Source organism: Gorilla gorilla, chromosome 1, assembly GCF_029281585.2.
Source record: "Gorilla gorilla gorilla isolate KB3781 chromosome 1, NHGRI_mGorGor1-v2.1_pri, whole genome shotgun sequence".
NCBI classification, from domain to species: Eukaryota; Metazoa; Chordata; class Mammalia; order Primates; family Hominidae; genus Gorilla; species Gorilla gorilla.
In genome coordinates this window covers 105,254,153-105,280,573 of record NC_073224.2, presented here as the reverse complement: position 1 = coordinate 105,280,573, position 26,421 = coordinate 105,254,153, and the positions used below count along the sequence as shown (strand labels likewise).

At 44.8% G+C, this 26,421-nt stretch overlaps 1 protein-coding gene and 1 pseudogene across 7 annotated transcripts in view; both read left to right on the top strand.

Annotated features, from left to right (window-relative positions):
* The window catches only part of TUFT1 (tuftelin 1), a 43,306-nt gene that overhangs the window by 4,405 nt on the left and 12,480 nt on the right, over window positions 1–26,421 (top strand). The window contains exons 1-7 of one of the 7 annotated variants that reach the window (XM_055358991.2): window positions 17,134–17,157; window positions 17,392–17,466; window positions 17,882–17,983; window positions 19,209–19,295; window positions 19,830–19,919; window positions 21,468–21,533; window positions 24,951–25,064. In XM_055358991.2, the coding sequence (XP_055214966.2) occupies window positions 17,149–17,157; window positions 17,392–17,466; window positions 17,882–17,983; window positions 19,209–19,295; window positions 19,830–19,919; window positions 21,468–21,533; window positions 24,951–25,064 (543 nt within the window). In that variant the 5' untranslated portion in view covers window positions 17,134–17,148. Of the gene's footprint in view, window positions 1–17,133; window positions 17,158–17,391; window positions 17,467–17,881; window positions 17,984–19,208; window positions 19,296–19,829; window positions 19,920–21,467; window positions 21,534–24,950; window positions 25,065–26,421 lie in introns of those variants that run through there. The other 6 variants (XM_019022513.4, XM_019022521.4, XM_055359014.2 and 3 more) reach the window with 6 other exon arrangements.
* On the top strand, window positions 10,801–13,273 carry LOC129526026 (small ribosomal subunit protein eS10-like; annotated as a pseudogene).

Sequence of the window (26,421 nt, the reverse complement as noted above, 5' to 3'; positions counted from 1 at the left end):
TAAAGTATCAAAGTATCAATAATATCAAAAGGCTTTTAAAAGAAAATAGCAGTACCCTGCTCTAAGTTCTGCTCCATGGAAGTAACCACTTTCTACTCTTTGAGCTGTTTTGTGTTTACCTCCATGTTTCTAAATAATATGCTTACAGTGATTTTAATTGATTTATCAGTTTTAGACATCTATTGACTTCTGTTGTAGGAATTATAGGAAAATCTATACTCCCACCCCTGACATGCTTCCTTCCCATCCTCCCAGTGTAATTGTATTACAATTTTTGGTAATGTAATAAACTATAGTTTCTGTTAATAGCATTGTGGTCAAGAGCATGGCTCTGGGCTGAGTACAGTGGCTCACGTCTGTAATCCCAGCACTTTGGGAGGCTGAGGCAGGTGGATCACCTGAGATCAGGAGTTCGAGACCAGCCTGACCAACATGGCAAAACCCTGTCTCTACTAAAAATACAAAATTAGCCAGGTGTGGTGGTGCGCACCTATAATCCCAGCTACTTGGGAGACTGAGGCAGGAGAATCATATGTACCCGGGAGGTGGCGGTTGCAGTGAGCCGAGATCACACCATTGCACTCCAGCCTGGGCAACAAGAGTGAAACTCTGTCTCAAACAAACAAACAAAAAAAAGAGCATGGCTCTGGGAATCTGACTAAGGTGGGCTCTAATCAGGCTTTGATGTCTGCTTTGCCCAAGCTCACTTAGGCAAATTACTTAATTTCTTCATTCTTAGTTTTCTCACTTGTAAAACTGGGATAATAATTGCACCCTTCTCATAAGGTAGTTATGAGGATTAAATTAGATAATACACATAAAATATGAAGCACAGTGCCTGGCATGTGGTAAGTACTCAGAGGTTAGCTATTATTTTCTATTTCTACTGGCTTAGACTATACTATTTTAACCTCCTGTAAGCAACCAACCAAGGGATGGAGGAAGAGTCTGGGAACTCTCTGGTTTGGGCAAGGTTTGCTCCTCCTCATTATGCTGACTTTTGTTTATTCCTGTTTCTTTCTCGTTTCCATGATGATCCAGGTCCCTCAACCAGTGGAGAGTCCCAGAGGTGAGAGGAAGGCCTACAGATAGACCCAGGGTGAAGACCTGAGTAACCTTTGCTAGTCCTGACTCAGCCAGTACTGGTCTTAGACTGGTGATGGGTCAGGGTTCATATTTTGGCATCTCTCTCTGGGCGTCTTTCCTCTTCTTTTTTAGACCTCATGACCAAGGCAGCTGGTGTCCCCTGCTGCTCTGGTTTCTTTAAGTAATATATCAGTTTTATCTTTCCTTAGAATATTTGCATTTTTTTCTCTCTTTTTTTTTCTACAGCATCTTTTTATTGTCTTTACCATTACTTTAATGCATTTTAAAATTTATCTACATTAATTGGGAACTATTTGCATTTTTTTCATCCTCTCTCTCTTTTTCTTTTTCTTTTTTTGGATTTGTCTTGGCCAAAGAGGTTCTGTCAACACCCGGGTGGACTTGGAATTTTTTTATCAGCTGCAATCTGAAGACTTGTCTTTACTGTGGAATAGGTGACATTCTTTCAGGGCCTCAGAAGCTCAAGTAGTTTAATACCAAGTCTTTCCAGAGCCTCACTCTCTTTTATTTTTTAAATTAGAACTGTGATTTATTGAAGCCTTACCATGAGCTTCATATAATTTTTTATGAATAGCTTTATTGAGATATAATTCATATACCCCATTTAAAGTATATAACTCAGTGGTTTTTAGTACATTGACAGAGTTGTACAATCATCAATAAATCAATTTTAGAACATTTCCTTACCTTATAAAGAAATCCTGACCCATTAGCAGTCACTCCCCATTTCCCCCCAGTCTCTCTCAGCCCTAGGCAGCCACCAGTCTACTTTTTTTCTCTATGGATTTACCTATTGTGGATATTTAATATAAATGTAATCATCGGTATGTGATCCTTTGTGACTGGCATCTTTTATTAGAATGATGTTTTCAAGGTTCATCCATGTTGTAATGTGAATCAGTACTTCATTCCTTTTTATGGCTGAATAATATTCCATTATTTAGATGTATTACAACTGTGTTCGTCATGGATAAATGTTGGTGGACATTTGGGTTCTTTCTACTTTTTGACTATCATTTATAATGCTGCTACGAACTTTGGTGTACAAGTTTTTGTGTGGAAATATATTTTCATTTCTCTTGGAGAGGAATACCTAGGAGTGGGATTGCTGGGTCAGAATATTTGCATTTTAAAGGAGGATTCATCTGTAGCCATTGCTGCTTACTCCAGAGGACTGAATGTATTCTAAAACGTGGAAGTCCTGGTTCTGTGACATCTGAGTGTGGGGAAAAACTGCTGGGCAGAGGAGCCTTTCAAGTTTGGTGGCTGCCTGTTCCTTCTACTCATGAAACTTGTCCTAAACTCAGCCCATAAATTTCTCCTCACACCATCCCATCTCTCCCATTTATTGCCAGGTTCTTACTTTCAGGAGCACTGCATTTTTCTGATGTCACCAAGGCTGCCAGGAATTTGGGGAATGCTGGGCTTTGCCAGAGAAGGAAGGATCTCCTCTGAGTGAGGAGAGTTACCTCATCATCAGGCATTTGGCGCTAACATTTGCCCATAGTTCTCCAGGGTGGAGGGGGGCGTGCACCCAGATGGTTTCAGTTCCAGACACGTGTGCTCAGAGAGGTGGGATGAGCTTCCTTGCCTGCTAGTAATTATGGTGCATGCCTCTTTGGGTCAAGGTGCAGAGGCTTGTGAAATACCTTTGTTTTCTAGGGGTTGGGAAGGTTCAGTTGCGGAAATAGGTATGTGCCAGGAAGGCTGGTGGCCCAGATTTAAGCCTGGCCAGCAGAGGCAGGAAGTGAAGGAGACAATATAGGGTAGGAAGGGGATGAGTCGATGAAGGAAGAAAAGGGACGTGGTTTTCTTGGGTCTGGGGGCACAGAAGCAAAAATCACTAAGCAGGTAGTCAGAGACTAGAGAGGGCAGAGCCACTCCCTTTGATGCAGAGGGGGCACTGAGGAACTTGCCCTTTCATTCCAGGTTTGCTGGTCGCTAGGCAGGTGTCCTAGAGAGAGACTGGCTTAGCAAGTGGGTGTCTCCTTCAGAGTTGGTTCAGGAGCTCACTTCCCTCTACGGACACACTGTCACTGCTAGGCCCTAGTGTTTTCCTTTGTTAGGGCTCCAAGTAATGAGAAAGGCTGCCCCATGTAGGGTGCCACCTCAAATCCTTTTTCTCATTTCACCTCACAGTAACCCTGGTGAGCCCTATACATAGTGCCTGTCCAGCCCATGCCTCTGGGTAGGCAGCCACATAAAAAGCAAACACCTGTTTTGTTGGCTAATCTGGGGAGGAAGAAAGGGAGTGATTCTTTGTGTCATACTCCACAAAGGACCATCTCTGGCCTAGGCAGCACTGCAGAAGGCAGGACCATGTACCTGAGACTGATGAGCTGAGTCGGGTGCAAGCCTCACTCAAGGAGAGGGTAGAGAGGGTAGGCACCCACCTATCCCATCCGGCTCTGTTCTTTGAGTTTATGGGACTTCCTTCATCCTGATCACTTGGGTGCCATTGTTACAAGGGGCTGGCTATTCCTACTTTTCTTTTTTCTTGTTCTTTTTTTTTTTTTTTTTTTTTTTGAGACGGAGTCTTGCTCTGTCACCAGGCTGGAGTACAGTGGCCCAATCTTGGCTCACTGCAGCCTCCACCTCCCAGGTTCAAGTGATTCTCCTGCCTCAGCCTCCCAAGTAGCTGGAGCTACGGGCGTGCGCCACCACGCCCAGCTAATTTTTGTATTTTTAGTAGAGACGGGGTTTCATCCTGTTGGCCAGGATGATCTCAATCTCTTAACCTCGTGATTCACCTGCCTTGGCCTCCCAAAGTGCTGGGATTACAGGCTTGAGCCTCCATGCCCAGCCTCCCATTTTTCAAAGTGGGGAAGCTGAGGTGACTGCTCCTCCAGCAGCTTGAGAGGCCATGTACACTTGGGGTGGGAAAGTGGGTGGGATTGAGGGGCAAAGTGAGGGAAGAGTGGGATACAGGGTGAAGATGAATTAAGGTTGCTGGTTTCCAGCTCAGGGGCAATCTCCACTTCGTTTACTTCCTCTTAGAAAGAACCTTACACTTGACTCCTACCCAGTCCTAGTGACCCCTGTAAAACCTGGGGAGTGAGAGCTGGGGGAACGCAGGCTTTTCCCTATTCACATGAGCCTGTGGTGTGAGAACTCTGCACCTCTCTCCTTATTTCCCTGGGGCCTCCCTGTTTATCTCCTTATCTCTGCTATGGCGTCTTGATCTCTAACCCCTCAGCTATGTGTTTACCCCCTCCCTGCTTTGAGGAGTGAGTCACAGTTAGAGATTTGTTTGAACAGAGTGGTGAGGCTGCTATAATTTGGAGGTAGCTGGGCTTCTCCCAAAAATGTTTATGAGGTTAGAGGCTGCTTACCTTGTGATTAGTACTGCTCCTTTTTCCCTACAGAAGAAGGCTCCACTTCTCATCTTGCCTTTTAGAGTCCCCAGTGGAAACCCCCATGCCGGATATTTTTGGGGTGTTCTAAAGCTCCCTGGAGCCTGCTCATAGTCCTGAGGAAATGTAAGCCTGCTCTAGAAAACAACTAAGTGCACCAGGCAGAGAGGAGCCCCAGGATTTGCTCCTTGACTCTGGGTTGGGGGTGCAGGCCGAGGTCTTTGGCCTTGCTGACTAAGATGCATTCTCCAGTTCTGGAGGATGAGGTGCCAGAGAGAGCCCTAGGTTTTTCATCAGCTCCATTAGACAATTTACCTCATCCACCCTCTTCCCTTGCAGACTTTCCAGAGCTACTTGGGAAAGTAATGCTGCTTCACCCTTGTGAAGAGATGTATGGTTTGCAAATCACTTTTACATCATTCTTGCATATCTATCTACTCTTCCTAAAATGTCGGTTGTGAAATTATCACCCTCATTTTACAGACAGAAAACTGAGGCCCAGAGAGATTAAGTGATTTGCTCAAGGATTAATGGTCATCAGTCAGGACTCAGACATCCTGCCTCTGACTTCAAGTTTAGTACTTTGTTTTGAAACAGAGTCTCGCTCTGTCACCTGGGTTGGAGGGCATGGCACAGTCTTGGCTCACTGCCGCCTTGACCTTATGGGCTCAACTGATCCTCTCACCTCAGCTTCCTTAGTAGCTGGGACTGCAGGTGTGCACCACCACACCAGGCTAATTTTTGTACTTTTTGTAGAGACAGGGTCTCATTATGTTGCCCAGGCTGGTCTCAAACTCCTGGACTCAGGCGATCTGCCCTCCTGGGCCTCCCAAAGTGCTGAGATTACAGGCGTGAGCCAACATGCCTAGCCAAGTTTAGTACTTTTTCTTTCCTTCTCTTTATATGTTTTATTATAGGAGTGCCACAGGGCTCACTGCACCTCTCTCCTTATCTCCCTGGGGCCTCTGCCTCCCAGGTTCAAGTGAGTCTCCTGCCTCAGCCTCCCAGGCAACTGGGATTACAGGTGCCCACCACCACACCTGGCCAGTGTTTTGTATTTTTAGTAGAGAGGGGGTTTCACCATGTTGGCCAGGCTGGCCTTGAACTCCTGACCTCTGGTGATCCACCTGCCTTGGCCTCCCAAAGTGCTGGGATTATAGGCGTGAGCCACTGTGCCTGGCCCAAATAGTTTTTTCGTTTGTTTGTTTTTTTGAGACAGAGTCTCACTCTGTCACCCAGGCTGGAGTGCAATGGCGTGATCTTGGCTCACTGCAGCCTCCGCCCCTTGGGTTTAAGCAATTCCCCCACCTCAGTTTCCCGAGTAGCTGGGATTACAAGCATGCACCACCAGGCCCAGCTAATTTTTATATTTTCAGTGGAGACAGGGTTTCACCATGTTGACCAGGTTGGTCTCAAACTCCAGACCTCAAGTGATCTGCCTGCCTCGGCCTTCCAAAGTGCTGGGATTACAGGCGTGAGCCACCACACCTGGCCCCAGCTTGCTTTTTCACTTAACACTTATTTTGAGATTTATTCATGTCAATGCATGTTGCATAGTTCGTTTATTTTCACAGCTGAATAGTAGTTCATTGTACTAATATGTCAGGGTTTATTCATTCATTTTCTAATTAGCCAGGCACGGTGGTGCACGCCTGTAGTCCAGCTGCTTAGGAAGCTGAGATGAGAGGATCAATTGAACCTGGGAGGTCAAGGCTGCAGTGAGGCATGATCATGCCACTGCACTCCCGCCTAGGTGACACAGTGAGACCCTGTCTCAAAAATAATATATAATTTAAAAATTTGTTTTCTTGTCAGTGGGCCATCTGGGTGGTTTCTGGTATTTTGCCATTGCATGCAATGCTACTGTGAACATATTTCTACATGTCTTATCTTTATATTTCTATAAGTGTAATGAAATCCCCCCAAAATAGCTCATTAGCATTTTAATTTGCATTTGCCTTTACTGGTGAGGTTGAGCATCTTTCCTATTCCATTAGCCACTTGTTATTTCTTTTTAGAGTTGCCTTCTTAGTCTTTGCTCAGTTTTTCCTTGACCTTCCTCTGCTACTTTTCTGTGTCTGCTTTTTCTAGTATTCCATACTGCTTCTCTAAACTGAAGAGCTGGAGTTTCTCAAAGGGAATTGGGAAAATCCCTGAACATATCACCTGGAACTCATGCAACAACATATTTTTTTGAGAACCTATTCTAGGCCAGGCATTGTACTAAATAAGCTATCCATGTCTTCAAGGAGCTTATGATTTTATCAGGGGAGATGAATGAATGGTTACAAAAGAATGGGCTCCTTGTTAAAGTGCAGGATATGTAGGTTGCAGTAGGTGCTCTGACTGAGGGAGGAGTGCTGGGATAAGGGTCGGACCCTCAGAGAGGAGATACCTTGAAGGCTGAGCAGGAATTCTCCAAGGAGGCAAGGGAGGAGAGGATACCCTGGTGGGAGAAAGCAACATGCGCACCTCTGGGGAGGTGGGAGCACGTATTGCACTGGAAGACCCGTTAGCAGAAACAGACTTGGATTTGGATGCCTTCTACAATTGGATCAGGAAAAAGTTGGGGATAGAGTTCAGGGTACATGGGGGTACTGGAGGGAGTCAAAACATTTTATGTGGTATAGACTGTGATGGTCCTGATCATAAGGGGACTCTAATACCATAATAAGGAGTTTTTGATTTTTTGTTTTTAAAAACATCTAATAGTAACATATATACAGAAAAATATATACATCACAAATGTCCAGTCAAGTAATTTTCACAAACTAGACACATTCCTGTAAGCAGCACCCAGATCAAGAAACAAATCATTACGGGCACTGCAGAAGTCCCCTCATGTCCTCTTCTAATTACCACCTACCTCCACCTCAAGGGTAACCACTATCCTGACTTCTAAAGTGCAAATTATATTAGTTTTGCTTATTTTTGTGCTTTTTATATAAGTGGAATCATATAGTATACTTTTGTGTCTGGATTCTTTTGCTTAACATCTTTGTGAGATTTACTGATGTTGCATGTACAGTACTTCATTCTTTTTCATTGTTGTACAAAGTTCCATTGTATGAATATATTACAATTTATTCTACTCTTGCTGAACATGTGGGTAATTTCTGGTTTGAGGCTATTTTGAAAAATGCTACTGTGAACTTTCTAGTACACATGCTTTTATGGGAAGGAAACATATGTATGTGCCGGGGCAAAGGGAAAGCCTCTCCTTCACCCTTGGAAGTTTTGCTGAAAATCACTGACAAAAGAAAATAGGGAAAAAGGCCCGGGCGCGGTGGCTCACGCCTTTAATCCCAGCACTTTGGGAAGCCGAGGCGGGTGGATCACCTGAGGTCAGCAGTTCGAGAGCAGCCTGCCCAACATGGTGAAACCCCGTCTCTACTAAAAATACAAAAATTAGCTGGGTGTGGTGGGACACGCCGGTAATCCCAGCTACTCGGGAGCCTGAGGCAGGAGAATAGCTTGAGCCCGGGAGGCGGAGGTTGCAGTGAGCCGAGATCATGCCACTGCACTCCAGCCTGGCCGACAGAGCGAGAGAGACTCTGTCTCAAAAAAAAAAAAAAGAAAAGGCATACAGATTTATTTGATCATAGTTTTAGGTGACATAGGAACCTTCTGAATGAAGACCCAAATATACAGAGGAAAACATCCATTCTTTTTTAATTTTCAATTTTTATTATTTTTTAAAAGCTAGCCTTACTGAATCAGAAGCAGTCCATTCTTAGATTTGAAAAAGTATAGGCAGCTGTGTACAAATATGATTGGACAAAAAGGGTATGATCTAATGCTGAGACACTAAATGGGGAAACCCAGCAAGGCCTGTCTGTCTAGATTCTTCTTGACCTCTCTAAGCATTCCTTCCAGGTATGAGACAGGGCCCTCTCTGGAATGGGGGTCTTATGACTTCAAATCAAGCAAGGTGGGTCAGATAATTTTTTTTTTTTTTAGATGGAGTCTTGCTCTTGTCCCCAGGCTGGAGTGCAGTGGCACGATCTTGGCTCACAGCAACCTCCACCTCCCAGGTTCAAACAATTCTCCTGCCTCAGCCTCCTGAGTAGCTGGGACTACAGGCACCTGCCACCACGCCTGGCTAATTTTTCTATTTGTAGTAGAGATGGGGTTTCACCATGTTGGCCAGGCTGGTCTCGAACTCCTGACCTCGTGATCTGCCCACGCCTCCCAAAGTGCTGAGATTACAGGCATGAGCCACTGCACCTGGCCAGATAATTTCTTTATAGCTAGCTTTTAATAGAAAGAGAGGTGGAAAGTCAGAGTAATATTTTTAGGTTTTATGGCTGGCTTTGGGGAAAAGGGGTTCTGGTTTCTATGACCCACCTTGAGAAGAGGGATTCTAGTTTCTATGGCTAGCCCCGGGATGGGGAGGGGAGGAATGAAAGGCCAGAAAAGAGGTCAGGAGAAAGTCAGAGAAAACTTTTTTCTTCCAAGGCCTTCATTTTGGGGTATCATATTCTGAGATCCTACATTTGCATTTCTGTTGGGTAGAGTAACTAGTGGTGGAATTGCTGTGCCTTAGAGTACTTTTGTGTTTATCTTTGGTCGATGCTTCTGAATTTTCCAGCGATTGTGATCCTGCGCAATCCCAGCATCAGTGTCTCAGAGTGTCGGTTGTTCCACATCTGCTGAACGCTTCGTATTTTTTTTTTATCCATTTCATGTTAGTCATTCTGATAGGTATTTTGTGGCATTGTTTTGTGGTTTTACTTTCCAGCTCTTTGATAATGCCTGATGAAGTTGAATCCCTTGTCATATGTTTATTGACTGTTTGGGTATCCTCATAATGATGTGTCTGTTGGCGTCTTCTGCCTGTTTTTCTATTGGGCTGCATGTCTGGCTGCCTGTCTCTCTTTCTTTAAGTAAACATTTTATTTTGAAATAATTTTAAATTTACAGAAAAGTTGCAAAGTAGTACAGAGAACTCTTATATACCCTTCATCCAGTTTTCCCACAATGTTAACATCTTATGTCACTATGGCACGTTTGTCATATAAAGAAATTAATGTTGGTACAATGCTGTTAACAAAGTTGTAGACTATCTGGGTTTCGCCACTTTTTCCACTAATATCTTTTTTCTGATCCAGGATTCAGTCCAGGATCCCATGTTAATCATTTTGTTTAGTAGGAATTCTTTATATATTCTGGACATCTTTTGTCAGATATACATATAGTGAATTTCTTCTGCTCTGTGGGTTGCCATGCACTGTTTTTTTAAATTTTATTTTATTGTTATTGAGACAGAGTCTTGCTCTGTTGCCGAGGTTGGAGTGCAGTGGCACGATCTTGGCTCACTGCAACCTCTGCCTCCTGGGTTCAGGCAATTCTCCCGTCTCAGCCTCCTGAGTAGCTGGGACTACAGGCACGTGCTACCACACCCGGCTAATTTTTGTATTTTTAGTAGAGATGGGGTTTCAACATGTTGGCCAGGCTGGTCTCGAACTCCTGACCTCGTGATCTACCCACCTTGGCCTCCCCAAAGTGCTGGGACTGTGAACCACTGTGCCCGGCCCTTTTTTTTTTTTTTTTTGAGACAGAGTCTGACTCGGTTGCCCAGACTGGAGTGCAGTAGCACAGTCTTGGCTCACTGCAACCTCTGCCTCCAGAGTTCCAGCGATCCTCCTGCCTCAGCCTCCTGAGTAGCTGGGACTACAGGCATGTGCCACCACTCCCGGGTAATTTTTGTATTTTTAGTAGAGACAGAGTTTCAGCATGTTGGCCAGGCTGGTCTTGAACTCCTGACCTCAGGTGATCCACCCGCCTCGGCCTCCCAAAGTGCTGGGGTTACAGGTGTGAGCCACCACACCAGCCCTCTTAGCAGTGTCTTTTGATGAATAAAAGTTCTAAATTTTAAGGCCGGGCATGGTGGCTCACTCCTGTAATCCCAGCACTTTTGGAGGCCAAGGCGGGTGGATCACATGAGGTCAGGAGTTCAAGACCAGCCTGGGCAACATGGCGAAACCACGTCTCTATCAAAAATACAAAAACTTAGCCAGCTGTGGTGGTGCACACCTGTAATCCCAGCTACTCAGGAGGCTGAGGTAGGAGGATTGCTTGAACTGGGGAGTCAGAGGGTGTGGTGAGCCAAGATTGTGCCATTGCATTCCAGCTTGGGTAACAGAATGAGACTCCCTCTCAAAAAAAAAAAAAAAAAAAAAAAATTATAAGGCATACACTAACATTTTAATAGTGGCTGTTTCTGGGTGGCAGGATTATAAATGCTTATTTTCTTCATTATATTCTTTTTGTCCCTGCAAGTACTTGAAGGAATATTAATTCCTTTTTTTTTTTTTTTAAGAAAAAAGATAATTATAGGTCGGGCATGGTGGCTCACACCTGTAATCCAAGCACTTTGGGAGGCCGAGACAGGCAGATCACGAGGTCAGGAGTTTGAGACCAACCTGGCCAACATGGGGAAACCCCTTCTCTACTAAAAATACAAAAATTAGCCGGACGTTGTGGTGGGCGCTTATAGTCCCAGCTACTTGGGAAGCTGAGGCAGGAGAATCATTTGAACCCAGGAGGCAGAGGTTGCAGTGAGCTGAGATGGTGCCATTGCACTCCAGCCTGGGTGACAAGGTGAGACTCCGTCTCAAAAAAAAAAAAAAAAAAGATAATTATAGATTCACATGCAGTTATAAGAAATAATAGAATTCCCCCGTATCCTTTATTCCATTTTTTCCAGTGGTAACATCTTGCAAAACTGTGGTACTCTATCACAACCAGGATATTGGCATTGATAGTCAAGCTATGGAACATTTCCATCACCAAAAGCACCCCTCATGTTGCTGTTTGAGAGCCACACTCACTTCCCTCCTCCCCCCACTTTCTTCTTAACTCCTAGTAACCACCAGTCCTTTTCCCATTTCTATAACTTTGTTATTTAAAAAATGTTACACAAGTGAAATTATACAGCATGTAAACTTTTGTGATTGGCTTTTTTGACTCAGCAAATTCTCTGGAGAGTGTTGTTGCATGTATCAATAGTTTGATCCTTTTTATTGCTGAGTAGTATTCCACAATAACAGATGTGCCACAGTTTGTTTAACCATTTCTCTACTGAAGGCGTCTGGGTTGTTTCTAGTTTTTGGCTGTTACAAATAAAGCTGCTTTTTCCCTTTCCTTTCCCCTTTCCTTTCCCCTTTCCTTCCCTTTCCTTCCTTTTCCCTTTCCCTCCCTGCCTTCCCTTCCCTTCCTTTCTCCTCCCGCTCCCCGTCTCCTCCCTTCCCACCCCCCCAGCTCCTCTCCTCAGGGTCCTACTCCGTAGCCCAGGCTGGAGTGCTGTGGTATGATAGCAGCTAGCTACAGCCTCAACCTCCCCAGCTCAAGTAATCCTCCCACCTCAACCTCCTGAGTTTCTGGGACAACAGGCACACAACACCATGCCTGGATAAGAAAAAAACACGTTTTTTTGAAGAGAGGGGCAACTTTGTTGCCCAGTCTGGTCTCAAGCTCCTGGCCTCAAGCAATCCTCCCACCTTGGCCTCCCAAAATGCTGAGATTACAGGCTGGACACAGTGACTCACGCCTGTAATCCCAGCACTTTGGGAGACCAAGGCAGATGGATCACTTGAGGTCAGGAGTTCGAGACCAGCCTGGCCAACATGGTGAAACCCTCTCTATATTAACATATAAAAATTAGCCAGGCATTGTCATGGGAGCTTGTAATCCCAGTTACGTGGGAGGCTGAGGTAGGAGAATTGCTTGAACCCGGGAGGCAGAGGTTGCAGTGAGCCGAGATTGCGTCACTGCACTCCAGCCTGGGTGACAGAAACAGAATTCGTCTCAAAAACAAAACAAAATGCTGAGATTACAGATGTGAGCTATGATGCCCGGTTCTGTTTTTCATTTATCTGTTTTCTTTTTCCTGCCTTCCTGTGGATTAACTGAACACTTTTTAGGATTCCATTTTTATTCATTTATAATGTTTTTGAGTGTTATCTCTTTGTATAGACTTTTTAGTGGTTGCTCTAGGTATTATACATTATGTATACGTAGGTTATCACATTATGTATACGTAGGTGTTGGCATTTTACTAGTTTGAGTGAAGAAGAGAAACCTTTCCTTCCTTTACATCCCTTTACCTTGTCCCATTTATGATACTAAATATTTAATAGTATAATATTATCATATTTAAATATTTTCTCTGCATACATTTAGAACCACATCAGACATTGTTATACTTTTTGCTTTAATCATCAAATGTAACTTAGAAAACCTAAGAGGGGCTTTCCAGCCCCAGCCCCGGCCCCTACAGCCACCGAGATGTTGATGCCTAAGAACCGGATTGCCATTTATGAACTCCTTTTTAAGGAGGGAGTCATGGTGGCCAAGAAGGATGTCCACATGCCTAAGCACCGGGAGCTGGCAGACAAGGATGTGCCCAATCTTCATGTCATGAAGGCCATGCAGCCTCTCAAGTCCCGAGGCTACGTGAAGGAACAGTTTGCCTGGAGACATTTCCACTGGTACGTTACCAACGAGGGCATCCAGTATCTCCGTGATTACCTTCATCTGCCCCGGAGATTGTGCCTGTCACTCTATGCTGCAGCCGTCCAGAGACTGGAAGTCCTCAGCCTAAAGGTCTGAAGGGTGAGCGACCTGCAAGACTCACAAGAGGGAAAGCGGACAGAGATACCTACAGACGGAGTGCTGTGCCGCCTGGTGCCGACAGCAAAGCCGAGGCTGGGGCTGGGTCAGCAACCGAATTCCAGTTTAGAGGTGGATTTGGTTGTGGATGTGGTCAGCCACCTCAGTAAAATTGGAGAGGATTATTTTGCATTGAATAAACTTACAGCAAAAAAACTTAAAAAAAAAAAAAAGAAAACCTAAGAGGGGAAGGAAATCTTGTTGTATTTACCCATCTTTTTTCAACTCATGTTTCTTTCTTCCCATTATTTCAAGTTTCCTTTTTTTAAAAAATAATTTCCTTTCTGTTTAGAGAACTTTTTAAGCCATTCTTTTAGTGTAGGTCTGCTGGTGAGAAATTCTCTTAGTTTTCCTTCATCTGAGAATGTCTTGATTTCCCCCTCATTTCTGAAGGATATTTTCCTTTGTTACAGGATATTTTCCTTTGTCAATTTTGAATTGACTGTTCTTTTCTTTCAGCATTTGAAAAATAGTATGTCACTTCCTTCTACCCTCTGTCATTTCCGAAGAGAAAATAACCTTTGAGGGGATCCCTCAAAGGTTATTTTCTCTGCTTTCAAGATTTTTTCTTTGTCTTTAGTTATCAGAAATTTAATTATGATCTATCATGGCATGAGTTTCATGTTTATTCTGTTTGAAGTTTGCTTGGCTTCTTGAATCTATAGATTTATGTCTTTTGCCAAATTTTGAAAATTTTTGGTCATTATTTCTTTGAGAACATTTTCAACTGACCCTCTTTCTCCTCTCTACCTGGAATTCTGATGGCTGGATGGAATCATCTCTCAGTGCCCCAACCCAGCCTAGTTGTCTATGCTCTTCCAATTGGAATGCCTAGGTTTATGAAACAGACCAGACTTGACCTTCATTAGCTAATAACCCCTTTGTTCTGACTGAAGGATGCCCTGCCTTTTCCCAGCCTGCCTCCATAGAACACTATGGGGAGATAGTGTTCTTTTTTTTTTTTTTTTCCTTTTTGAGATGGAGTCTTGCTCTGTTGCCCAGGCGGGAGTGCAGTGGTATGATCTTGGCTCCCTGGAACCTCCACCTCCTAGGTTCAAGCGATTCTCCTGCCTCAGCCTCCCTAGTAGCTGGGATTACAGGTGCCTGCCACCACAGCCAGCTGAGTTTTATATTTTTAGTAGAGATGGGGTTTCACCATGTTGGCCAGGCTGGTCTCAAACTCCTGACCTCAGGTGATCCACCCACCTTGGCCTCCCAAAGTGCTGGGTTTACAGGCATGAGCCACTGCCCCTGGTCGAGATAGTGTTTTAATAAAAGTTCAGGTATGTCCTGGGAAGGAAGAATTGGCAGCCATTCTGGCTATTTTGAAATCATTTCCTCTTTTTTCTTTTGTAATATTTTCTTGACCTAGATGTCATGGAGCATTCTCTGTGCATTCAGAAAATACCTTTGCTAAGGGCTGTGGCATACAACAGCTCTCGAGGAGTTAACAGAAGGGGTAATTCTTCACAAAACACAAATAACTGAGAGGCAGATGCCATGGGAGGCCTTGTGATGCTGTGGGAGCTGAGGGAGGGGAAGATGTGTTTCCCACAGGATGCGGGGTAGCATCTTGGAATATGAGGCATTTGAACATGAACTTGAGGAATTTGGAGACGCCCTAGGTGAAAATGGGAAGAATAGATATTTAAGGCACAGGAAATGATGGGAGCGAAGGCACTGAAGTTGGAAACCATGGGATGTATTGGATAGGGCACTGAGAGATGGTAGCAAGAGGTGTGAGTTTACCCAGACTGTGGAAAGCCTTGCATGCCACTCTAAGGATGTGGCTTTTATTTCATAGGAATTAAGTGTTTTCATAAAACCAGCTACTTTGCTAGGGTTGGGAAGGTTTAAGGGCCATTGTGACAGTGTCTTCTGTCTTTCCAATCCAAAAAGTGGGAGGATGCTGATGTTTCAGTGCCACCCTCCTGTGTGGCAGAGAGTAACCTCCATACATTTTCTCATTTTCTTTTTCTTTTTGAGACAGCATCTCACTCTGTCGTCCAGGCTGGAGTGCAGTGGCGTGATCTCAGGTCACTTTAACCTCCACCTCCCTGGTTCAAGTGATTCTCCTGCCTCAGTCTCCTGAGCAGCTGGGATTATAGGCGCCCACCACCACGCCTGGCTAATTTTTTTGTATTTTTAGTAGAGATGGGGTTTCACCATGTTGGCCAGGCTGGTCTCGAACTCCTGACCTCAGGTGATCCTCCCACCTCGGCCTCCCAAAGTGCTGGGATTACAGGCATGAGCCAGCACACCGGCAATATTTTTAAGTAATATTCAACAAAAAAACCCTCAGTTGGGGGCCGGGTGTGGTGGCTCACGCCTGTAATCCCAGCACTTTGGGAGGCTGAGGCGGGAGGATCACAAAGTCAGGAGTTCGAGACCAGCCTGGCCAATGTGGTGAAACCCTGTCTCTACTAAACATACAAAAATTAGCCAGGTGTGGTGGCAGATACCTGTAATCCCAGCTACTTGGGACCTGAGGCAGGAGAATTGCTTGAGCCCAGGAGACGGAGGCTGCAGTGAGCCAAGATCGTGTCACTGCACTCCAGCCTGGGAGACAAGAGCAAGACTCCATCTCAAACAAACAAAAAACCCTCAGTTGGATGGTAATATACCCTTTTTACAGATAAAAACATCAAGAGTTAAGTATCTCACCAAAGACTGATTTCTTCTCCACCAAGTTGGAACGTTATCTTCTCTAGACATTTGGAAGGTTAAGAGGGTTCCTTAAAACCTGTTACCAGTAAGATGTCATTTATGCAGCTGGGCCTCAAGGCAGGGGATGACCAGATGACCTCAAGATCACTTTCATTCTTGGATAGCCCAGCACCTATTTCTCTTCATTGTCTGGGGGAGGCATATACTCCATCCTCATGCTGTCACAGAATGGAATCCAGAAGGAGCCTGAGATATACTTGGTCCAACTCCTTATTTTTCCAGTGGGAACCAGAGATCCATAGTGGCTAAGCCCCTCATTCACCTCCATGCATAGTACAGGTGATCTACTCTGCCTTGTTAGTCTTCTCTCAACGTTATCATCTTCCCAATCTGCAGGCCCTTACTTTTCCCTCCTACCACGTTTTTCCTTTCAGGTTTTTAATTTTCCCTGCAAAGTATTGTGTGTGTGTGTGTGTGTGTGTGTGTGTTTGTGTTTTGTTTGTTTTTTTTTTTTGAGACGGAGTCTTGCTCTGTCACCCAGGCTGGAGTGCAGTGGCGCAATCTCGGCTCACTACAAGCTCCGCCTCCCAGGATCACGCCATTCTGCTGCCTTAGCCTCCCGAGTAGCTGGGACTACAGGCGCCTGCCACCACGCCAGGCTGATTTTGTTTTTGTATTTTTTAGTAGAGACGGGGTTTCACTGTGTTAGCCAGGATGGTCTCGATCTCCTGACCTCGTGATCCACCTGCCTCGGCCTCCCAAAGTGCTGGGATTACAGGCGTGAGCCACCGTGCCCGGCCTTTTTAAAAAAATCTTCTTTGAAGCCTGGGCAACATGGCAAAACCTCATCTGTACAAAAAATACAAAAATTAGATGGGCGTATTGGTGCGCCTGTAGTCCCAGCTACTTGGGAGGCTGAGGTGGGTGGATCACTTAAGCCTGGGAGGTTGAGGCTGCAGTCACGCACACACACACACACACACACACACACACACACACACACACACACTTCTTTGACTTATGAAAGAACCTGCTTCATTCTTTGAAATTAGGTTGATCTCTAGATGAATACCTATTATCTTGCCTGTTTTCACTTGGATAATTTCCATGTGGCTCATAGAAATGGGAGTTTGAATTCAGGTACTTTCCTATAGTTTAGTTCAGGAAGAATATGCTAGCCTTGTAAAGTGCATCAATAACTTGCTGGCTGGTTGTCAGGAGCAGAAATTCTGGATTGAGGACGAGCAGTCCAGGAATGACCTCTCCACAACTAGAGAAAGAAGAGTGCATGCAATGTGTTCCCTGTAGTCCAAGAACCAGGGTAGCCCTGCTGGAGCTCTACAGAGCCATGTGCCAGGTAATCTTTGTTGTGAAAGAAAAAACTGTTGGGTGGTCCCAGAGTCACCACCCCAAACACCTGATCTTGGGCAAGGTAATGCTGCCTCCCTGGACTTCAGTTTTCCTAGTCTGTGAAGTGGTGATGATAAGGCCCGTTCCACAGAGCTGGCAGAAGCACCCCTATACTGGTAGCAGTTTGTACCTGTAGACTGTAAAGGTGAGGGGTTATTGTTGCTGTCATTGTCATTATTAGGGCAGCGTGGACATTCTCAGGCTGACTCTCCAGGGTGAACTGACAGGAGATGAACTTGAACACATAGCCCAGAAGGTACTGCGGAATTCTGGTGGGCAAGGCCCCCTCCCCACACCAGTGCTTCCTTGCTGCTGGCCTCTTACCCAAGTACTGCCTGGAGCTGACTCTGGTGATGCGAGCCTGGGAGCCCCTCCTTTCAACAACATCCAGCTTGCCTCAGCCTTCTGCACTGCTTTGGGGCAGGAGGATTCCCCCACTAAAATTAAAACTAAGCTGCTACTTCTGTCCATTCTCCCTGGCCGATGTTCTTGCTGCTGTGTGGCTTCTGTTAGAAGTTCTGAAACGAATTTTTGGAGAGGAAAGTCAGACTAATCCTTCAACTCTTTTGAGAAACAGGTCTACTGCATTAGCTGAGAGGCAGGAGTTCTGGGCTTGCCGTGTGGTTTCTGAGCCATCTCTCTCTCTGTCTCTCTCATCTCTCTTTGGCCAGGCGGGCAGGAAGACCTATGCCATGGTGTCCAGCCACTCAGCTGGTCATTCTCTGGCTTCAGAACTGGTGGAGTCCCATGATGGACATGAGGAGATCATTAAGGTAAGCTTAGTTCACCTCCAACTTTTCTCCCTGTCCTCTTCCTCCCTGCACGTATATGAGAGGGAGCAGTTGATGTTGTTGCCAAAGGGAGCTTGTTGTTTGATGGAAGGAACCAGACCTGAGCTGCTAGTTCCTGGCAATCTCCTAGAAATATCTTAATTAATACCAGGAGACTACAGTCTGCCTGTTAGCAACTTTGATGCAGCCTGGCCCCAGGCAAGGGGATGGACTGGATGACCTTACTAGGGGCCTATCCACTGAGCATGTTTTGCTACTAGAGGTTGTGGAGACAGGTAGGAGGTGTGTTTATGGAACTTATATTCTCCTATAATGGGTTCATCCTGATGGAACTTATTTATTTATTTATTTATTTATATATTTTTAGTTTTGTAGAGACAGTCTCACCTTGTTGCCTGGGCTGGTCTCCAAATTCTGGGCTCGAGCAATCGTCCTGTCTCAGCCTCCCAAAATGCTGGTATTATAGGCATGCACCAGCCCACCTGGCTGATGGAACTTATTTTTTAAAAAATAAAATGATTTTTGTTATTTCTCTCTCTCTTTTTTTTTATAAAACAGCTTTTTTAGATATAAATGCCATACCATATGATTGACTCAGTTATAGTTTTGGTCAGTGCATAACAAAACTGCATAACAACGTTTTGGTCAGTGATGGACTGCGTAGACAACAGTGGTCCCATAAGATTATTATACTCCATTTTTACTGTATTTTTTCTGGGTTTAGATACATTACCGTTGTGTGATGATCACCTACCATATTCAGTACAGTAACATGCTGTGCAGGTTTGTTTGTAGCCTAGGAGCAATAGGGTACACCATACAGCCTAGGGGTGTAGGAGGCCATGCCATCTAGGTTTGTGTGTGTACACTCTGTGATGTTTGTACAAGGATGAAATTGCCTAATGATGCATCCCTCAGAATGTATTCCTGTGATTAAGTGATGCATGACTGTATATATGTGAGTGTTTATGCCAATACAGCTATATAGCATTGAGCTAAATTTATTGCATTAGGGTAAATTTCCAGAAGTAGAATTGATAGACCAAAAAGTAAATATATTTTTAGGTCTTCTGATCTGAATCACCAAATTCCACCCAGTAAATTGGTGGTAACAATTTACCCTCCCACCAGCACTATATGAAGCTGCCTATTTTTGTATAGTTAATTTAATTTGAGGTTTCTTAACTAAATGGTGTTCTTATTTCAGGTGTACTTGAAGGGGAGGTCTGGAGACAAGATGATACACGAGAAGAATATTAACCAGCTGAAGAGTGAGGTCCAGTACATCCAGGAGGTGGGCACCCCTTCCCTCTCACGCAGTGCCTAGGTCATTTCTCTAAATCTCACATTTTTTGTGACTGTCTTCTTATGTGGATTCTGGTTTTTCCCCTTCTTTTTCCTTTGTGTCTCTGAAATGCCACCATGCCCTCCCGTGTGTCAAATATATAACTTTTGACCATACCTGATCCATTAATCCACAAATACTTAAGTACTATGGGCCCAGCACTGTCCCAGCCACCTATCGAAAATTACCAGCCACTTTTCACAGCATTTCTTAACTCCCTTCCTGGCTCGTGTTTCTCGTTGGCACTTATGCCCATATAACATATTACACATTTTACTTATTTGTCTTTTGTGTCGTGTGTCTCCCCAACAAGAATGTCAGCTGTAGCTCCACTTGACCAAGGTCCCTCCCTCCATCCTGCAGCCAGTCGTTAGGACAGTGCCTGACTCGCAGTACAGGCCAGGGATGGGGCACAGAGTTGGGTGAGTTGGCATGCTCTCTTTCTCCACCCTAAAGCTCAAGTTTCTTCCCCTCCCCTCCCAGGCCAGGAACTGCCTACAGAAGCTCCGGGAGGATATAAGTAGCAAGCTTGACAGGGACCTAGGAGATTCTCTCCATCGACAGGAGATACAGGTAATAGGAAATGGTCCATGGTTGGGTCCCCACCGAGGAGGTGGGGTTGTGCCAGGCAGTCTCATTTACCAATTACCCAGTGTGTGCTAAATCTAGCATCCCTGCCAGGAATGGAGAAAATAGAGGTGATGCTGGCTTCTCTGGAGCACTCACAATCTGGTTAGGACTCTCCAGCCGATGAGCACTTACATTTACATATGTCAGCTTAAACATAAGTACACCTGCTCCTGAAACACTGTACAGAAATTGAACTTATATAAATTAAATATCATCAGTTGTTAGCAAAGCCTCTTATCTATAAGGATTCTGTGATTAAGCTTCTTATAATAATAGAATTTTGTAAAGCAGACAATCACCTGTAAATCCACACTTCTCATAAGCTGATCTTCCTTAGTTTGGGTGATACCTGTAGCATAAATTGAAGTCCGTGCCCTAGCCTGTTATTAATCTTGTATATAGTTATGTCTAACCTGGGATGGGAAGCTCCTCAAGGTTAGGAGTTCACCCCACCCCACCCCGTGTCTGTATCCTCACCCTCCCATTCCCCCCAGATCTGGGATGTAGAAGGCATCAGTAAATGTTTGTTAGACTGAACAGATTGGGTAAGTCTTTCCTGGGAGGGATAATCCTGGGATCCTGCTTTTCAGTTTTTCCAAAACTCGAGGACAGAAATGTCCTCAGGAGAGCAGAGCTGTCTCTTTGTGACTTCGCCCTCATCCTTTAGATTCTGAGTTGTATCCTTGATTTGCATTTTGGTTCAGGCAGAGTGTCTTGCTCCAGCAGCAGCCCCTGCCTTCATTCCCTTGAGGGGAACAGTGGCCCAGCAGCTGGTGCAAGGAAAGTTCTTTGTTTTGGGCATGCACTTGTGTGGTAGAACATTCCCTAATTTTTGCTTTGGCTGAAGGTAGGTCTTTCAGTGCTTGAGCTCACATCTGGCTGTTGGGAGCTACTTTGTCAGGTGTCAGAAGAACCTAATGTGTGCAGAGACTGGCCCAAAGTCCAGCCCCCTTGTTTGCACAAACCAGCTGTCATATGATGAATAATCAGGCTTTGGGTCAGAAATAATTGAAAAAGGGCTTCCCTTTGTAATTTTTGCTTTGTCAAACTTTATCAGGATCCCTGGGGGCAAGGGAAACTCTTTGTTTGTGGCAGGCAGCTGCATGTATTTGCTGGTGAAGAAGAATGGGCTACACATACTTTTCCATCTGCTGAAAGGTTTTAGCCTGAGGTTTTTTTCATCCTCCCTATAAGACTTTCAAGGCCCTTTCAAGGCCACATAACATCTCTCCACCCCCTCTTGTTTCTATTTTCTCATGGAACACTAGAAATCTTTTTTTCTTTCGCTTCGTTCCCTCTTCCTCTTCTCCTTTCTTCATTCCTTCCTTTTTCTCCCTCCCTTTCTTTTTCTCTCTCCCTCCCCCCTCCCTTTCACCTTCCTCTCCCTCTCCCTGTCCTTCTCTTTCTAAGATTTGAGTGTTAGGAGAATAATGTTTCAAAGTTGGTTGCTTTCATCTGTTTTAACTACCAATTTTATTTTTCTTTGAACAGGTGGTGCTAGAAAAGCCAAATGGCTTTAGTCAGAGTCCCACAGCCCTGTACAGCAGCCCACCTGAGGTAGGTAACAGAGGACACCACGGTGGCTCCGCTTAGCCAGGGGCAGGATTGCCTCCTCCCCATCCTTTTGTTTATTGCTTTCTCTCTCTCTCTCTCTCATTAAATACAAGAGTAGTAGTTGACATAAAAATTCAAACAACAGAGAAATATAAAGAGTAGAAATTCTCCTTCCCCAATCTCACTCCTTGTGAGTATCCACTGTTAACAGATTGAAGTGGGTGGGTCTTTCTAGGGCAGTGCTTCTCAGCCTCAGCTGTTCATTGGAATGGCCTTGCAAGCGTTAAAGGATATGATGCCTGGGTCCCATCCCTAGAGCTTGTCATTTCATTGTTCCAATAGGTGGCCTGGGCATCAGGACTTTTAAGAGCTCTTCAGGTGATACTAATGTTTAGCTAAAGTTGAGTGCCAGTATTCTAGAATATTTTTATATACATAGACAACCATATTTAAATATCATGTATATGTTATATACACACCATATATACATGATAAATATATGTATATAATATACATGTGCTTTTCTCAACTATAAGATCATGGTAAATACATTATTCTTTGCTTGCCTTTTTTTCTTAACTAAAGAGTATATTATAACCTTCTTTCCATGTCAGTACATATAGATCTACCTCATTCTTTTGAATAACTACATAGTATTTCCTTCCATGGCTGTACTTGATTGATTGACTGATTGATTGATTGATTGACTGACTGACAGAGTCTCACCCTGTCACCCAGGCTGGAGTGCAGTGGCAATCATGGCTCACTGCAGCCTCGACCCCCAGGGTTCAAGCAATCCTCCCACCTCAGCCTACCCAATAGCTGGGACTATAGGGCACGCGCCATTATGCCTGGCTAATTTTTGTAGAGATGGGGTTGCCCAGGCTGCTCTTGAATTCTTGGGCTCAAGTGATCCGCTTGTCTCACCTCCCAGAGTGCTGGGATTATAGGCATGAGCCACTGTGCCTAGCCTACTTTTTAAATTTTTATAATTATTATTTTTTGGGACAGGGTCTCCCTATGTCATCTGAGCTGGAGTGCAGTGGTGCAGTCATGGCTCATTATAGTCTCAACCTCTTGGGCTCAGGTAGTCCTCCTGCCTCAGCCTCCTGAGTGGCTGGGACTATAGACACGTGCCACCACACCTGGCTAATTTTTGTATTTTTTGTAAAGACAGGGTCTCATCATGTTTCCCAGGCTCATCTCAAACTCCTGGGCTTAAGTGATCTGCCCACCTCGGCCTCCCAAAGTTTTGGGATTATAGTCATGAGCTACTATGCTTGGCCTCCATGACTGTACTTTATTTTTTATTTTTTGAGATGGAGTCTCGCTCTGTCACCCAGGGTGCAGTGCAGTGGTATGATCTTGGCTCACTGCAACCTCCACCTCCTGGGTTCAAGCAATTCTCATGCCTCAGCGTACTGAGTAGCTGGGACTACAGGTGTGAGCCACCACGCCTGGCTAATTTTTGTATTTTTAGTAGAGATGGGGTTTCACCATGTTGGCCAAGCTGGTCTCGAACTCCTGACCTCAGGTGATCCTCCCACCTCGGCCTCCCAAAGTGTTAGGATTACAGGCATGAGCCACTGCACCCAGCCACCATTACTGTATTTTTAAAAAGTGTGTTATTATGTTTTTTTGTGATTATATAATACAAAACATTCATATTGTAGAAAATTTGGAAAATTCAGAAACACAGGAAAGTGAAAGAAGAAACAAATATCACTTGTAATCTACTCAGAGAAAAACCGCAGTGAAATTTCATCTTTCCCCGAATGCAAATATATATTTACCATGTGAATACATTGTACAGTATGTAGCATTTCTTTATAATTTTTTTTTTGTTTCTTTAGTTGGGTATGTTTTTGCATTCGGTGTTTTTGGCCCTCAAGTATAGGTTGAATCAGACCCACCCATTAGTTCATGACACATCATCCTCATGGGTCCTGTCAAGGCCTCTCACTGGTTTCAGTTTTTTGTTTTTTGTTTTTTTTGCCTCTCCACCTCCTGCAAGAGGCACTCACTCTAATGAATTCAATATATGGCTTTAAATATGCCTGTAAAATGTTCAGTATACATGATGAACTTGTGCTATATCTTCTTCCCTCTTTGTTCTTGTTTTCCCTGGTACCGTGTTTTTTAGGATCTATCTACATTGCTGTATTAAAATCTAGTTCATTGCTTCTGCCTCCTACATGTACTTTTATAACTTACTTTTTTGCTTCATCATATCATATCATCATATCATATGATGAAATAATATTTTCATGAAAGTTTTCCATGTCATTAAACAGTCTTATGAGAACACTCTTTGAAATAAGTGCATAATAGTTGTGTTCCAGGAACCTTTTAAAGGCCATTGGCTCGGGTGAGGATTTAGGGAAATTGACTGGATAACTCATGACATCTAGATTTGGAATGCTGTGATTCTAACCACTTGCTTTAGATGTGCAGCTTGGACTTTCTCCTTCTTTTGAATCACCATATTTGGCAAATACATTGTTGGCAACAAATTATAATAACACCTGGTAATATCTGTTTGGCCTCTTTCTTCTCACAAGCTCAAAGCTGTACCGGATGTTATCTTACCTAGTTTTGAGGCAGCCTGTAAGGCAGGGTGTGGTAGGGAGTGTACTGACTGCCTCACAGATAAAGAAATGAAGGCCCACAGGACTTCACTTCTTCATTGTCACCCACGGGATGATGATGCAGAGACTGGGACCCTGTCTTCCTCCAGTGTCTGGTGCCTGTGCAGCAGAGACGGGGACGAGACCCTACATGTTAGCTCATCTCTAACTACCAGCCCACAGTTGGGTGTGTCTGGGAGAGACTGAGCAGTTACCTCGATGAGACACCTTTTTCCACATCGAATCAGATTCGTGGACTCATTGCATGCTTTTGCCCTAAACCTGTCCATCCATCAGTAACCCTTTATATGCTGCTGTCAGTGCCAAAAGCTGAGAATGGTAAAGGATGTGCTTTTGGACCACTCCCTTTGTGATGGGCGCGACATAGTCTCTGTCCTGTGGGAACTCTAGTCCAAAGGGGAACATGGTCTCTGCTCTCAGAGAGCTGTAGGCAGATAGAGGGAAGCAGGACGCACACCTACAGACAGCATCCACATATTCACCAAGAAATCGATTAGTGGATACGTACATGAAATATTACTGAGCATGTCCTAAAATAATTGGGTGTTTTGAGGCTAGCAGGGTTCTTTAGGGTATGAAGGGACAATGTTTCATTGAATAACTCAGAATTCCTGGCTACCTAAGGTAACTCTCCCCTTGTGTGATGACAGTTCTTTTTTGAGGGTGGTCTGGACGAGATGGTCCAAACCAGTGTGTGCCTGGGAGGGGGGACCTTTTCTTACCGAGTCAGAAACTTGATGGCTTCCCCTTCCCTTCCTTGCTCTGGCTGTAGGTGGACACCTGTATAAATGAGGATGTAGAGAGCTTGAGGAAGACCGTGCAGGACTTGCTGGCCAAGCTTCAGGAGGCTGAGCGGCAACACCAGTCAGACCGTGTGGCTTTTGAGGTGAGATTTGGGATTTGGGGAGAAGGTGCCCTAAGGGATGGGCTACGGAACACAGGTGCCAGTGATGTCTCAGCTTGGACTTCCTGTCTCTCTGGCTGAGTGCCACAAACTGGAAAGGCAAGGCTGTGAAGCCTGGAACGCTTGTCTGCTTTTCCCTCTCCTGGATGTTTACACTGTTTACTGTCCAAGGCCAGCCCATAGTTCAAAGGTCAGCTCGGGATTCTCTGCTCTGATGAGTTTGAGGGTGGTGCCCATCTGGGGCAGCCGGTGATTCAGAAGTCATTTCTGTCTGTGTTGTGGTAAGAATCCCTGGGCTCTTGAGACTCCGTGCAGGCAAGGACTGCTGCTGGCATGTCACCCCCGAGTCTCCAGTGTCTGGTGCAATACCTGGTATTAGATAGGTGCTTCATAAACATGGACTGGATGAGTGACTAAATCTGTGTTGTTGTAGAAAGAACTGCACCCATCGAGTTGGAGGATTTGGGCTCTAAACTCAGCTTTGCTATGCAGAGCTTTGTGGTCTGGAATGAGTATCTTTTTTTTCACTCTGCTGCCAAGCTGGAGTGCAATGGCGCAATCTTGGCTCACTGCAACTTCTGCCTCCCGGGTTCAAGCAATTCTCCTGCCTCAGCCTCCCGAGTAGCTGGTACTACAGGCACGCGCCACCATGCCCAACTAATTTTTGTGTTTTTAGAAGAGACGGGGTTTCACCATGTTGGCCAGGATGGTCTCGATCTCCTGACCTTGTGATCCACCTGCCTCAGCCTCCCAAAGTGCTGGGATTACAGGCGCGAGCCACCATGCCCGGCCTGGAATGAGTATATTAATTATTGTTATAGTACAGAAATCTATAAATGGAGAGTGAAAGCCCCCTGCTATATGTGAGGTCTTCCATATTTTCTAGAAAATTCTTTGAGTATAAAACAAGGTACATGGGCAGTTTTCTTTCTTTCTTTGGAGACAGGGTCTCACTCTGTTGCCAGGCTTGAGTGCAGTGGCACGATCTTGGCTCAATGCAACCTCCATCTCCCGGACTCAAGCCATCTCCCACTTCAGCCTCCTGAGTAGCTGGGACAACAGGTGCACACCACCATGCCTGGCTAATTTTTGTGTTTTTTGTAGAGACAGGGTCTTGCCATGTTGCCCAGGCTGGTCTCAAACTCCAAGGCTCAAGCAGTCTGCGTGCCTTTGCCTCCCAAAATGTGGGGATTACAGGCATGAGCCACCACACCTGGCCCATGGGCAGTTTTCCAACTGCTCTGTGTGAGGTTAACCATCTGTTACCTGCTTTTGTTCTTCCACAAGTAATGTATTCTTTGTGTCATAAATATGTTGTGATAGGGTTATAGCCTGCCTA